This window comes from Anomaloglossus baeobatrachus, chromosome 1, assembly GCF_048569485.1.
Source record: "Anomaloglossus baeobatrachus isolate aAnoBae1 chromosome 1, aAnoBae1.hap1, whole genome shotgun sequence".
Lineage (NCBI taxonomy): Eukaryota > Metazoa > Chordata > Amphibia > Anura > Aromobatidae > Anomaloglossus > Anomaloglossus baeobatrachus.
This window is the reverse complement of record NC_134353.1, coordinates 946,579,267-946,593,781: the sequence shown is the minus strand read 5'-3', so window position 1 is coordinate 946,593,781 and position 14,515 is coordinate 946,579,267. Positions and strand designations below refer to the sequence as shown.

The window sequence follows — 14,515 nt, the reverse complement described above, 5'->3', positions numbered from 1 at the left end:
GTGATTGTATCAGAAGCTAGTGCATTGATGCAGTTCTAAAATAAAGATTACTACATTGATGTACCATAATCAAGATTCCTACATATATGCAGAAAAAGAACATAGCTTACTACACAGATGCCGTACTAGAAACAAGCTAACTACATATTGTAGCATATCCCAGCTTAGCACATGTATACAGTAACAAAGTATAATGTATAGATGCATGAGCAGAAGCAAACATACTTCACAGATACAGTTCTAGAACCAAGATTATGTATATATAGTACCATAACCACGCTTAGTACATAAATACATTACCAGAACCAAGTTTATTATCTGCAAGGAAGTTTAGTTTTGTCTTTTTGTTTCCAAATATGGTTTAACCAAGCACAGCTCAGAGATAACAGTGCCCTGCAATGCATTATATTTATAAGTTTCATATGTCAGTAGCAAAGCAGAACAGGTAGATAAAATGTGACCCTCACGAGCTTCTACCCAAGACTGTGTAATCAGCATTGTGCTTCTTGGTCAAGGAGACGGACGACTCCGGCCTTGATATTACTGATAACTATAAATTGAAATAATTCCCCTTTGTTCTTAGCACCGGCGCTCAGTGTTGAGCTTTGGCGAGTGATCACCTCCACAGAGCGTACAAGAATTGTATATCTCAAATGGAAGGTAAGGGTGATAAAGGTATTAGTGTGAATCCTGGCTGTCGGGTAAAGGTGCATTTTAGAATAGTTATGAAAAATGAAAAGGAAGTAAGAGAAAGATGGAAAAGTCACAGACAATAAGGGTACCTTCACACTTTAGCGATGCAGCAGCGATCCGACCAGCGATCTGACCTGGTCAGGATCGCTGCTGCATCGCTACATGGTCGCTGGTGAGCTGTCAAACAGGCAGATCTCACCAGCGACCAGCCCCCAGCCAGCAGCGACGGGCAAGCGATGCTGCGCTTGCACGGAGCCGGCGTCTGGAAGCTGCGGACACTGGTAACTAAGGTAAACATCGGGTATGGTTACCCGATGTTTACCTTAGTTACCAGCTCACACCGCTTAACTTAGCGTGTGCAGGGAGCAGGAGCCGGCACTGGCAGCGTGAGAGCTGCGGAGGCTGGTAACGAAGGTAAATATCGGGTAACCACCTTGGTTACCCGATGTTTACCTTGGTTACAGCTTACCGCAGGCTGTCAGATGCCGGCTCCTGCTCCCTGCACATTCAGGATTGTTGCTCTCTCGCTGTCACACACAGCGATGTGTGCTTATCAGCGGGAGAGCAACAATAAAAAAACGAACCAGAGCTGTGTGTAACGAGCAGCGATCTCACAGCAGGGGCCAGATCACTGCTCAGTGTCACACACAGCGAGGTCGCTAATGAGGTCACAAAAACCGTGACTCAGCAGCGATCTCAGTAGCGATCTCGCTGTGTGTGAAGTACCCCTAAGGGTAAGAAATTACCTCCTTCAAGCCACATAGGAATGATATAATTCTGGCATCCTGCAGCTGCAACTAGTTGGTGCTCACTACTACATTGATTTTTACAACCACCACTCGGGGGAACTCACTACATACAGATTTATACAGTCACCACTAGAGGGAGCTCACTACATACAGATTTATACAGTCACCACTAGAGGGAGCTCACTACATACAGATTTATACAGTCACCACTAGGGGGAGCTCACTACATACAGATTTATACAGTCACCACTAGAGGGAGATTACTACATACAGATTTATACAGCCTCCACTAGAGGGAGCTCACTACATACAGATTTATACAGCCACCACTAGAGGGAGATCACTACATACAGATTTATACAGCCACCACTAGGGGAAGCTCACTACATACAGATTTATACAGACACCACTAGGGGGAGCTCACTACATACAGATTTATACAGCCACCACTAGGGGAAGCTCACTACATACAGATTTATACAGACACCACTAGAGGGAGCTCACTACATACAGATTTATACAGCCACCACTAGAGGGAGCTCACTACATACAGATTTATACAGCCACCACTAGAGGGAGCTCACTACATACAGATTTATACAGTCACCACTAGAGGGAGCTCACTACATACAGATTTATACAGTCACCACTAGAGGGAGCTCTCTACATACAGATTTATACAGCCAGCACTAGGGCGTGCTCACTATATATGGATTAATACAGTATTATTAAACACATCCCAATTGGGTATAACTTGTTGCAATCGATGGCTTTTTTGCTTTTTTTTATTAAATAGCTGTCAACTAAGTCCTGTATGTTTTTTACATACAGTGGAGAAAATAAGTATTTGATACACTGCTGATTTTGCCACCTACAAATAATGGAGAGGTCTGTAATTTTTATCGTAGGTACACTACAACTGTGACAGACAGAATAAAAAAATCCAGAAAATATCATTGTATGATTTTTAAATAATTAATTTGCATTTTATTGCATGAATTAAGTATTTTATACAATTGAAAAACAGAACTTAATATTTGATAGAAACATTTGTTTGCAGTTACAGTGGTCGGACGGTCCCTGTAGCTCTTGACCAGGTTTGCACACACAGCAGCAGGGATTTTGGCCGACTCCTCCATACAGATCTTCTCCAGATCTTTCAGGTCACTCCTCCATACAGATCTTCTCCAGATCTTTCAGGTCACTTCTCCATACAGATCCTCTTGAGATCACTCCTCCATACAGATCTACTCCAGATCTTTCAGGTTTCAGGGATGTCTCTGGTCAATATTCAGTTTCAGCTCCCTCCATAGATTTTCTATTTGGCTCAGGTCAGGAGACTGGCTAGGCCACTCCAGGACTTTGAAATGCTTCTTACGGAGCTGCTCCTTAGTTGCCCTGGCTGTGTGTTTCAGGTCATTGTCATGCTTGAAGACCCAGCCATGACCCATCTTCAAGGCTCTTACTGAGGGAATGAGATTGTTGGCCTAATTCTTGGGACACATGAACCCATCCATCCTCCCTTCAATATTGTGCAGTTGTCCTGACCCCTTTACAGAAAAGCACCCCCAAATTATGATGTTTCCACCTCCATGCTTCACAGTTGGGACAGTGTTCTTGGGGTTGGACTTGTCCTTCTTACTCCAAAGACAGCAAGTGGCGTTGATACCACAAAGTTCTTTTTTGGTCTCATCTGACCACATGACCTTCTCCATGCCTCCTCCTGGATCATCCAGATGTCATTGTAGAGCTTCAAACAGGCCTGGATATGTGTTGGTGTGAGCAGGGGGACCTTGCGTACCTTGCAGAATTTTACTCCATGACGGCGTAGTGTGTTACTAACAGTAATCTTTGAGACTGTGGTCCAAGCTTTCTTCAGGTCATTGATCAGGTCCTCTTGTGTAGTTCTGATTCCTGACCTTTCTCAGAATCCTTCTTACCCCACGAGGCAAGATCTTGCATGGAGCCCCAGACTGAGTAAGATTGACAGTCATCTTGTGTTTCCTCAATTTTCTAATAATTGCACCAACAGTTGTTGCCTTCTCACCAAGCTGCTTGCCTATTGTCCTCTAGCTCATTCCAGCTTGTGCAGGTCTACAATTTTCTTCCTGGTGTCCTTGGCTCTTGGCCATGGTGGAGAGGTTGGAGTGTGATTGAGTGTGTGGACAGGTGTCTTTTATACAGGTAACGAGTTCAAACAAGTGCAATTAATACAGGTAATGAGTGCAGAGTAAGAGGAAAAATAACTGGTCTGTGAGGGCAGAAGTCTTGCTGGTTGGTCGGTGATAAAATACTTATTTCATGCAAAAAATGCAAAATAATTATTTAAGAATCATACAATGGGATTTTATTTCTTTATTCTGTCACAGTTGAAGTTACCTACAATAATGGGAAACTGCAAAATCCTCAGAGGATCAAATACTTATATTCCCCACTGTAGATTCCCTGCTATTTATTCACTGCCGGGAACTTGATCATTGTTTTTAGCCTTAATCCTTTATGAGAAGTGAGCTCCCCCTAGTGGTTACTACAGGAATATGCATTGCCAAAGTAAATGCTTTTTTTATAGGAAAGATCCAGTTTTCGGTCTCTTGGAGTCACTCTGGGGTACAATGTTCAGTGGTTTCCCGAAAACAGAATTTTCGATACCAGGAATAAGACGACAAATAACAATGAAATGATGTTGCATATCTCGGAGGACGCTCACATCATATCTGTTGTGTATTTCAACTCTGCGGGATCGTCCCCGAAAGCCACACTGCGCATCCCCGGCGCTGCGGAGAAGGGTGAGTACAGAAGGGGCGGCCGCCTGTGACTGCAGGTGTGAATGTGAGCCAGTCAGCTGGAGACGTCTGGTCACCCGGTCACCTGCCGGCCCAGGACTGTGCACAGGAGGAACAGCGCCTCCACAGGGGAAACGAAGAATTGCAGATATTAATTATAGAATGTGTAAACCATGTTATAATAAATCATTAATAAAGTAATAAATGTAAATACTCTATTACAGCTCGGGAAGTGATCTCCAGTGTCCGCATCTCCACAGCAGAAACTGAAGACGACACCGTGACCTGGACGGTTACAGATGCACGATACCGGACATTTGTACTGGATTGGTGCATAGATATAGGAGGCGACATCTGTAATATTTCATTTCAGTACGTGGAGAATTCATCAACATGGACATTTAAGAAAGGTAAAGGATTCCTGTGCAATGCAGCTCACAGACAGAAGGTGGCAGCAGACAGCATCTTATCATGTATTTCTGTATACAGGGAGCTCCCCCTAGTGGTGGCTGCAGACAGGATCTTATCATGTATCTCTGTATACAGGGAGCTCCCCCTAGTGGTGGCTGCCGTCAGGATCTTATCATGTATCTCTGTATACAGGGAGCTCCCCCTAGTGGTGGCTGCAGACAGGATCTTATCATGTGTCTCCGTATACAGGGAGCTCCCCCTAGTGGTGGCTGCAGACAGGATCTTATCATGTATCTCCGTATACAGGGAGCTCCCCCTAGTGGTGGCTGCAGACAGGATCTTATCATGTATCTCTGTATACAGGGAGCTCCCCCTAGTGGTGGCTGCAGACAGGATCTTATCATGTATCTCTGTATACAGGGAGCTCCCCCTAGTGGTGACTGCAGACATGATCTTATCATGTACATCTGTATACAGGGAGCTCCCCCTAGTGGTGACTGCAGACAGGATCTTATCATGTATCTCTGTATACAGGGAGCTCCCCCTAGTGGTGGCTGCAGACAGGATCTTATCATGTATCTCTGTATACAGGGAGCTCCCCCTAGTGGTGACTGCAGACAGGATCTTATCATGTATCTCTATACAGGGAGCTCCCCCTAGTGGTGGCTGCAGACAGAATCTTATCATGTATCTCTGTATACAGGGAGCTCCCCCGAGTGGTGACTGCAGACAGAATCTTATCATGTATCTCTGTATACAGGGAGCTCCCCCTAGTGGTGGCTGCAGACAGGATCTTATCATGTATCTCTGTATACAGGGAGCTCCCCCTAGTGGTGGCTGCAGACAGGATCTTATCATGTATCTCTGTATACAGGGAGCTCCCCCTAGTGGTGGCTGTAGACAGGATCTTATCATGTATCTCTGTATACTGGGAGCTCCCCCTAGTGGTGGCTGCAGACAGGATCTTATCATGTATCTCTGTATACAGGGAGCTCCCCCTAGTGGTGACTGCAGACAGGATCTTATCATGTATCTCTGTATACAGGGAGCTCCCCCTAGTGGTGGCTGTAGACAGGATCTTATCATGTATCTCTGTATACTGGGAGCTCCCCCTAGTGGTGACTGCAGACAGGATCTTATCATGTATCTCTGTATACAGGGAGCTCCCCCTAGTGGTGGCTGCAGACAGAATCTTATCATGTATCTCTGTATACAGGGAGCTCCCCCTAGTGGTGGCTGCAGACAGGATCTTATCATGTATCTCTGTATACAGGGAGCTCCCCCTAGTGGTGGCTGCAGACAGGATCTTATCATGTATCTCTGTATACAGGGAGCTCTCCCTAGTGGTGACTGCAGACAGGATCTTATCATGTATCTCTGTGTACAGGAAACTTCCCTTAGTGGTAACTGCAGGCAGAATGTTATCATTTATCTCTGTATACAGGGAGCTCCCCCTAGTGGTAACTGCAGACAGGATCTTATCATGTATCTATGTATGAGGACTTGATCTTGGCTGTTTCTTTACAATATTTAAGCTTATTTTCCTTTTATTATTGCAGGAATCCTGGAACCATATAAACGTTACAAGATTTCCGTTTACCCCATATTGGATAATAAAGAAGAAGCTCCATATATCAAATATTTCTATATCAAGGAAGGAGGTACCTGCATTGCTCTACTTGTGAATAGGGACCATTTTGGAGTCGGCTAACTGGGCACTGTCACAAACTGTGCTGGGGGGGTCACACAGCCGTCCCTCCACTCGTTCGTGGACCTGTCAGTCTGGGACAAGACAGTACCTCGCAGCCCCACCCTGATGTCTCTAATACGTCAGGGCCAAGCGATCCGACTTCGTCACTTCCGCCAACATGCAACGTTCCGCACCCCATGGGGTACATAAGGTCCGCTTGGTGTAATGTAACACTGACAGCTTCTGTCCCTGTGGGCACAGGGAGGCACGGGGAGGGAGACAGAGCAGGCCGCGCACGCCTCCGGCACAGCCCCCAGCTTTTTCAGAACCCCAATAGACCGACAGATCATTTCCACTAGCCCCATGGGGTTCGGGGAGCGAGATAAAAGAAATAACACAAGATTACATTATATATTTAATCGCCTTAAGGGCACACTAGATAATACACTAAATACAGATTATGTCAGTAGCACAGTTAGGCTACTTTCACATCAGCGTTTATTTAACTACGGCACAAATGGATTTTTTGCTGCAAAGCCGAATCCTTTACAAATCCGTTGTCATTTCAATGCATTTGCAATGGAATCGCGGCAAGATGCGGTCACTTGCGGTTGCGTGCGGCATACACTGGATCCAGTGAGATGTGGTATTTTATCTTTTTTCAAAAACGCTAATTGTAGCGTTATTCACCTTCGGCAAAATACTGCATCTCACTGTATCCTTCATATTGCGGTGGTACCTGCAGTGCAGTTCAATAAGCTGGATCCTGCTCTACTGGACGTCACCACATTCTGATAGGCAGGATCCTGTTGTCTGTACTGAGCATGCCCAGAAAGCAGTTCCTCCCCCGTGCTTTCTGATATAGTGGAGCTGCATCAGTTGAAGAAAGCAGACAGAAGACCAGGATCTTGTAGGGGTGAGAGGGAGTAATAAAGATGGAGTCCCTTAGTGAGTCTGTGTATTTATTTTTAATAAAATATTTTTTCTCTGTGTGATGTCTTTTTTTTTTTTTTTAACCCTGTTATTGAGATTCTTAATGGCCGGGTCAAACTTGGCCTGACATTAAGAATCTCGGGCTTTATATCAGCTGGTAAAACAAAGCTGGTATTAACCCCTTATTACCAGGGCCGCTGGAAGAGTTGAATACAGTGCCAGAAGATGGCGCTTCTATGAAAGCGCCATTTTCTGGGGCAACTGCGGACTGCAGTTCGCAGCAGGCGCAGAAAGCTTGGGCCACCCTGCGCTACGGATTCCAATCCTCAGCTGCCTAGTTGTACCTGGCTAGCATACAAAAATATGGCGAAGCCCACGTCATTTTTTTTTTAAAAATTATTTCATGAAATAATTAAAAAAAAAAAAAAAAAAGGGCTTCCCTATATTTCTTCGGCGCTCCATTGGGAGACCCAGACGATTGGGTGTATAGCTACTGCCTCCGGAGGCCACACAAAGCATTACACTAAAAAGTGTAAGGCCCCTCCCCTTCTGGCTATACACCCCCAGTGGGATCACTGGCTCACCAGTTTTCTGCTTTGTGCGAAGGAGGTCAGACATCCACGCATAGCTCCACTGTTTTTAGTCAGCAGCAGCTGCTGACTATGTCGGATGGAAGAAAAGTGGGCCCATATGGGGCCCCCAGCATGCTCCCTTCTCACCCCACTTTTGTCGGGTGTTTGTTAAGGTTGAGGTACCCATTGCGGGTACGGAGGCTGGAGCCCACATGCTGTTTTCCTTCCCCATCCCCCCTCAGGGCTCTGGGTGAAGTGGGATCTTACAGGTCTCCAGGCACTGAGACCGGGCTCCATCCACAGACCCAGAGAACCTGCTGGATATGGAGCTGAGTATCGTCAGGGACAGGCCCTGCTACATTAAGGTACTCTGTGTCCCCGTACACATCGCGCACACACACACCAGCATTGCTGGGAGTGCTAGTGCGCCGGGGACAACAGCGCGGAGCGCTCGTGCTATTATTCACGGCAGCTTGCTGTGTGAATTTATGTATTGGGAACTGCCGCGCCGGGCCGCTGCTGGGTGTTTTTTACATTGTGGCGCGGCTGGGACTTGTGGTGCGCCGTGGACTCCGCGCTGGCCGTGCACATAGGACGGCCGCGCTTATTACTCGAGTCCCCGGCTTTGCGGCCTAGTTTTCGTTTCGTTCCCGCCCCCAGCCCTGCCAGTCAGGGGAGAGGCGGGACGCTGTACAGACAGTCAGCGCCGAGGGCTGGAGTCTGCTTTGCATTCTCCAGCCCCCTTCACTGGACACAGTGGGACGCCAGTTTCCCGCTCTTGCCTGGGGCACGCCCACGGGCCGCCCCTCGTCACACGAGCTGGAGAAGGACGCCGGCAGCCATTCCTGCAGTCCGAGCTGGCAGCCAGTCACAGGACTCTGGCGACCACACACCCGCCTATAGGCGGGCGGTAAGCAGCACCTGAAGTGCTGACCCCACTAAATACCGTTGTGTCCATTTGTATTTTATGCTTACACTGCACTTTGGCTATATGCCCTCTTAGATGGCGAGACAACAGCAGCAAAAAAGCAAGGGTGCTAAAAGCACAGGCTTTCTATGCTGCTTGTATTGCATGTGCTGAAGTGTTCATTTGTACTTATGCTTGTATGCTATACATTGCACTGTACGGTCGCTACTCTTGGCTATATTCTCCTAGAATGGCTAGACTACAGCAGCAAAAAAGCAAAGGTGCTAAGGCACAGTTTTTCTAGGCTGCTTGTATTGCATGTGCTGAAGTGCTCATTTGTACTTATGCTTGTATGCTATACATTGCACTGTACGGTCGCTATTCTTGGCTATATGCTCCTAGATGGCTAGACTACAGCAGCAAAAAAGCAAAGGTGCTAAGGCACAGGCTTTCTAAGCTGCTCATATTGCATGTGCTGAAGTGCTCATTTGTACTTTATGCTTGTATGCTATACATTGCACTGTGCGGTCGCTATTCTCGGCTATATGCTCCTAGATGGCTAGACTACAGCAGCAAAAAAGCAACACAGGCTTTCTATGCTGCTTTTACTGCATGTGATACTGTTCCACCGGCAGGTTCCACTGACCCCCGTTGTGTGCAATGCTCCCCTGTAGCACTTGGTCAGCCGGGGTCTCTACTAGAGGTGGCCAAAGGAACCACCTGTGAACCCTGTCCATGGACAGGGACGGTGTTGCAGTTTCGGCTGATAGATTGTCATGGGATAGTGACTTGCAGTCCAGACAGGCCATGGGCAATCTTGATTAATGCTCCCTGGCCACCCTCATTTGGAACATAATCAGTGCTCCGGGGGGGGTCCCAGGCATTCCAGGGTGAAGGCTCTGACACGGACGACAGTCCCAGACAGCCTAAGCGAGCTCGCTGGGTGCGGCACTCGGCCTCATCACTAGTCAGGGTCACAGCAGAGGACTCTCTGTATGATGAGGCAGACGTAGCTGATCAGGACTTTGATCCTGACACCGCTCTCAATCCGGATACACCGGATGGTGACGCCATGGTGACTGATCTTATAGCGTCCAGCAATGGCATGTTGGATATCTCTCCCCCAGCTCCTTCAGTGGAGGAGTCAGCTTCCCAGCAGGAGAAATCCCATTTCAGTATCTCAAGCGTACATTGAGTACTTTTCTGGCCACGCTGACTTCAGAGAAGCAGTGCAGAATCACCACGCTTACCAGATAAGCGTTTCTCCAAATGTATTAAGGATACATGTTATCCCTTTCCCCCTGACGTGGTCAGGCGCTGGACCCAGGGTCCAAAGGTGGATCCCCAATCTCCAGGCTTGCGGCTAGATCCATAGTTGCAGTGGAGATGGGACTTCACTTAAAGATGCCATTGACAGACAGATGGACCTCTGGTTGGAATCTGTCTATGAAGCTATCGGTGTGTCGGTTGCTCCGGCATTCGCAGCCGTATGGGCACTCTAAGCTATGTCAGCTGGTCTTGCGCAGCTGGTCTCGAGCACAGGTACATCTGTGCCGCAGGTAGCGTCCTTATCCTCGCAATGTCTGCATTGCGACTTACCCTATTAATGCTGTCCGAGAGAGACAGTCGAGGTTTCGGTCCTTCCCAGGCTCGGGCAGGTCCAAATTGTCCTAGTCCAAAAGGGCTCAAAAGGCTCAGAGGGGCTCAGATTCCAGGCGGGCTCAATCACGCCCAAGGAAGGCAGCCAGAGGAACCGCTTCCAAGGCGGTCTCCTCATGACTTTAAGCTCTCTCTCTCCGCATCCGCGGTTGGTGGCAGACTCTCTCGCCTTGGCGACATTTAGCTGCCACAGGTCACAGACCAGTGGGTGAGAGACATTGTGTCTCACGTGTACAGGATAGAGTTCTGTTCTCGGCCTCCGGCTCGATTCTTCAGAACTTCCCCACCTACCCACCGAGCCGATGCTCTTCTGCAGGCAGAAGCAGTGGTAATTCCTGTTCCTCTTCAGGAACAAGACACGGTTTTTCCTCCAATCTGATTGTGGGGGACCTAAAACTGCTCAACAAGCACGTGAAGGCCAGGCGGTTCCGGATGGCATCCCTCCGCTCCGTCATTGCCTCAATGTCTCAAGGAGATTTCCTAGCATCAATAGACACAGGATGCTTATCTCCACGTGCCGATTGCTCCAGAGCACCAACGTTTGCTACGTTTCGTTATTGAAGACGAGCATCTTCAGTTCGTAACCCTGCCCTTCGGTCTGGCGACAGCCCTACGGGTTTTCACCAAGTTCAGGGCAGCAGTGGAAGCAGTCCTGCACTCTCAGGGTCACTCGGTGATCCTCCCTTGGACGGTCGACTGGTCAGGGCACCCTCTCAAGAGGCATGCCAACACAGCCTGAGCGTAGCGCTGGAGACTCTCCAGAGTTTCGGGTGGATCAAGGTTAAATCTGACACCGACCCAATCGCTGACATATCTGGGCATGGAGTGTCACGCTCCCTCAGCGATAGTGAAGCTTCCGCTGGACACGTTCACTACAGACGGGGGTGCAGTCTCTCCTTCATGGCCAGTCACACCCCTTAACACGACTCATGCAGAGGCAGTCACTTTCGCGCAGTTTCATCTGCGTCCACTCCAATGTGGCATTCTTTGCCAATGGGATGGGAAGTCGACGTCCCTAGAAGGAACGTCCCCCTTCTCAGACGGTCAAGGACTCTCCTCAGAGGAGTCCATCCTTCAAATCAATGTGCTGGAAATCTGAGCAGTGTATCTTGCCCTGCAAGCCTTCCAGCCGTGGCTGGAAAGCACACACATCCGAATTCAGTCGGACAACTCCACAGCGGTGGCATACATCTACCACCAAGGCGGAACACGCAGTCGGCAAGCCTCCCAGGAAGTCCGGCGGAGTCTGATGGGGGTGGAAGACAGAGCATCCACCATATCCGCAGTTCACATCCCAGGCGCAGAAAACTGGGAAGCAGACTTCCTCAGTTGCCAGGGTATGGACGCAGGGGATATCTTCACCCGGACGGTTTTCAGGAAATCTGTCAACGCTGGGGGATGCTGAACGTCGACCTAATAGCGTCTCGGCACAACAACAAGGTTCCGATTTTCATGGCGCGGTATCACGATCAAAGAGCTCTGGCGGCAGACGCCTTAGTTCAGGTTTGGTCGCAGTTCCAGCTACCTATGTGTTTCCCCCTCTGACACTGCTGCCCAGAGGGCTACGCAACATCAGGTCCGTTTGCCGCCGCGCCATCCTCATCGCCACAGACTGGCCGAGGAGGTCGTAGTCCCCGGATCTGTGGCATCTCACGGTCTGCCAACCGTGGGCACTACCAGCCCGGCCAGACTTACTGTCCCAAGGGCCGTTTTTTCCATCTGAATTCTACGGCCCTGAACCTGACGGTATGGCCTTTGAGTCCTGAATCCTAGCGTCTTCAGGATTATCTCAGGACGTCATTGCCACCATGAGACAGACTAGAAAACCGACGTCTGCCAAGATCTACCACAGGATGTGGAGGATATTCTTCTCTTAATGCTCTGCTCAGGGAGTGTCTCCCTGCCCATTTGCATTCCCTACTTTTCCTTCCTTCCTGCAATCTGGTTTGGAAAAAGGTTGTCACTCGGCTCCCTCAAAGGACAAGTCTCAGCGCTATCTGTATTCTTCAGAAGCGCCTAGCACCACTTCCTCAGGTACACACGTTCCTGCAGGAGGTTTGTCACATTGTCCCTCTGTACAAACGGCCGTTGGACCCATGGGATCTGAACAGGGTACTAATTGCTCTCCAGAAGCCGCCCTTCGAGCCTCTGAGAGATGTTTCACTCTCTCGACTTTCCCAGAAAGAGGCCTTTCTGGTAGCGGTCACGTCTCTTAGGAGAGTGTCCGAGCTAGCAGCGCTGTCATCCAAAAGCTTCCTTCCTGGTGTTTCACCAAGGCAAGGCAGTGCTGCGCCCGATTCCGGAGTTCTCCCTAAGGTGGTATCCCCCTTTCATCTCAATCAGGATATCTCCTTACCTTCCTTTTGCCTCATCCATTTCATCGATATGAAATGGATTTGCATTTGTTGGATCTGGTGAGAGCACTCAGAATCTACATTTCCCGCACGGCGCCTCTGCGCCGCTCGGATGCACTCTCTGTGCTTGTCGCTAATCAGCGTAAAGAGTCGCAGGCTTCCAAATCCACCCTGGCTCGATGGATCAAGGAACCAATTCTTGAAGCCTACTGTTCTGCTGGGCTTCCGGTTCCATCAGGGCTGAAAGCCCATTTTACCAGAGCCGTGGGTGCGCCCTAGGCATTACGGCACCAGGCTACGGCTCAGCAGGTGTGCCAGGCAGCTACCTGGTCGAGTCTGCACACTTTCACCAAGCATTGTCAGGTGCATACCTACGCTTAGGCGGATGCCAGCTTAGGTAGAAGAGTCCTGCAGGCGGCGGTTGCCTCCTTGTAGGGAAGGGCTGTTTTACAGCTCTAACATGAGGTATTTCTTTACCCACCCAGGGACAGCTTTTGGACGTCCCAATCGTCTGGGTCTCCCAATGGAGCGCCGAAGAAGAAGGGAATTTTGTTACTTACCGTAAATTCCTTTTCTTCTAGCTCCTATTGGGAGACCCAGCACCCGCCCTGTTGTCCTTCGGGATTTTTGGTTGTTTTTCGGGTACACATGTTGTTCATGTTGAATGGTTTTCAGTTCTCCGATGTTACTTCGGAGTGAATTTGTTTAAACCAGTTATTGGCTTTCCTCCTTCTTGCTTTTGCACTAAAACTGGTGAGCCAGTGATCCCACTGGGGGTGTATAGCCAGAAGGGGAGGGGCCTTACACTTTTTAGTGTAATGCTTTGTGTGGCCTCCGGAGGCAGTAGCTATACACCCAATCGTCTGGGTCTCCCAATAGGAGCTAGAAGAAAAGGAATTTACGGTAAGTAACAAAATTCCCTTCTTTTGGTTCCCAGCCCGGTACAAATAGGCAGCTGGGGGTTGGGGGCAGCCCGTACCTGCCTGCTGTACCTGGCTAGCAGAAAAAAAATATGGCGACGCCCATGTCATTTTTGTTTAGTTTTAGGGCAAAAAACTTAAAAAAAAAAACAAAAAAAAAAAAAAAGGGGGCTTCCCTGGATTTTCCATTGCCAGTGAAGGTAACACCAACCAGTGGGGGTTAGCAGCCAGTAGCTGATTGGTTTACCCTTAGCAGTAGAAAATGCATCGGGAACCCACGCATTGTTTTTTTTCTTAGCCCTAAGGCTAGGGTTATGTGTTTGGGGTTTTTGTTTTTTTTTATTTTGTAATGAATTAAAAAAAAAATATAGACATTGGCTTTGCTCATCGAGCACCTAAGCATTTTACCGCTCACTCATTCCTACTCCTGACCACACAGTCAGCAGAACAAGTGATCAGATCAGCTGACTCCAGTGTCGGCCGATTACTTGTTCTGTGTCCCCCTGCATCCATCACAGCGTGTGCGGGCTGTGAGGTCAGCTGAGTTCGCCGGCACTGGAGTCACCTGATATGAACTCAGTTGAACTCCAGTCCGCACACTCTGCGATGGATGCAGCGGGACACAGAACAAGTAATCGGCCAACACTGGAGTCAGCTGATCTGATTACTTGTTCTGCTGGCTGTGAGGTCAGGAGTTCAGCTGAGTTCAGATCAGCTGACTCCAGTGCCGACCGAACTCAGCTGAATTCCTTAGCCCGCACAAGCTGCGATGGATGCAGGGGGACACAGAACAAGTAATTGGCCGACACTGGAGTCAGCTGATCTGAACTCAGCTAAACTCCTG

General features: G+C 48.7%; 1 protein-coding gene across 1 annotated transcript in view; it reads left to right on the top strand.

The window, feature by feature from the left end:
- Positions 1-14,515, top strand: part of IL31RA (interleukin 31 receptor A) — an 88,078-nt gene that overhangs the window by 51,988 nt on the left and 21,575 nt on the right. Inside the window, exons 8-11 of the mRNA XM_075343757.1 lie at positions 584-660; positions 4,012-4,228; positions 4,450-4,635; positions 6,196-6,297. Coding sequence (XP_075199872.1) covers positions 584-660; positions 4,012-4,228; positions 4,450-4,635; positions 6,196-6,297 — 582 coding nt within the window. The remainder of the gene's footprint in view (positions 1-583; positions 661-4,011; positions 4,229-4,449; positions 4,636-6,195; positions 6,298-14,515) is intronic.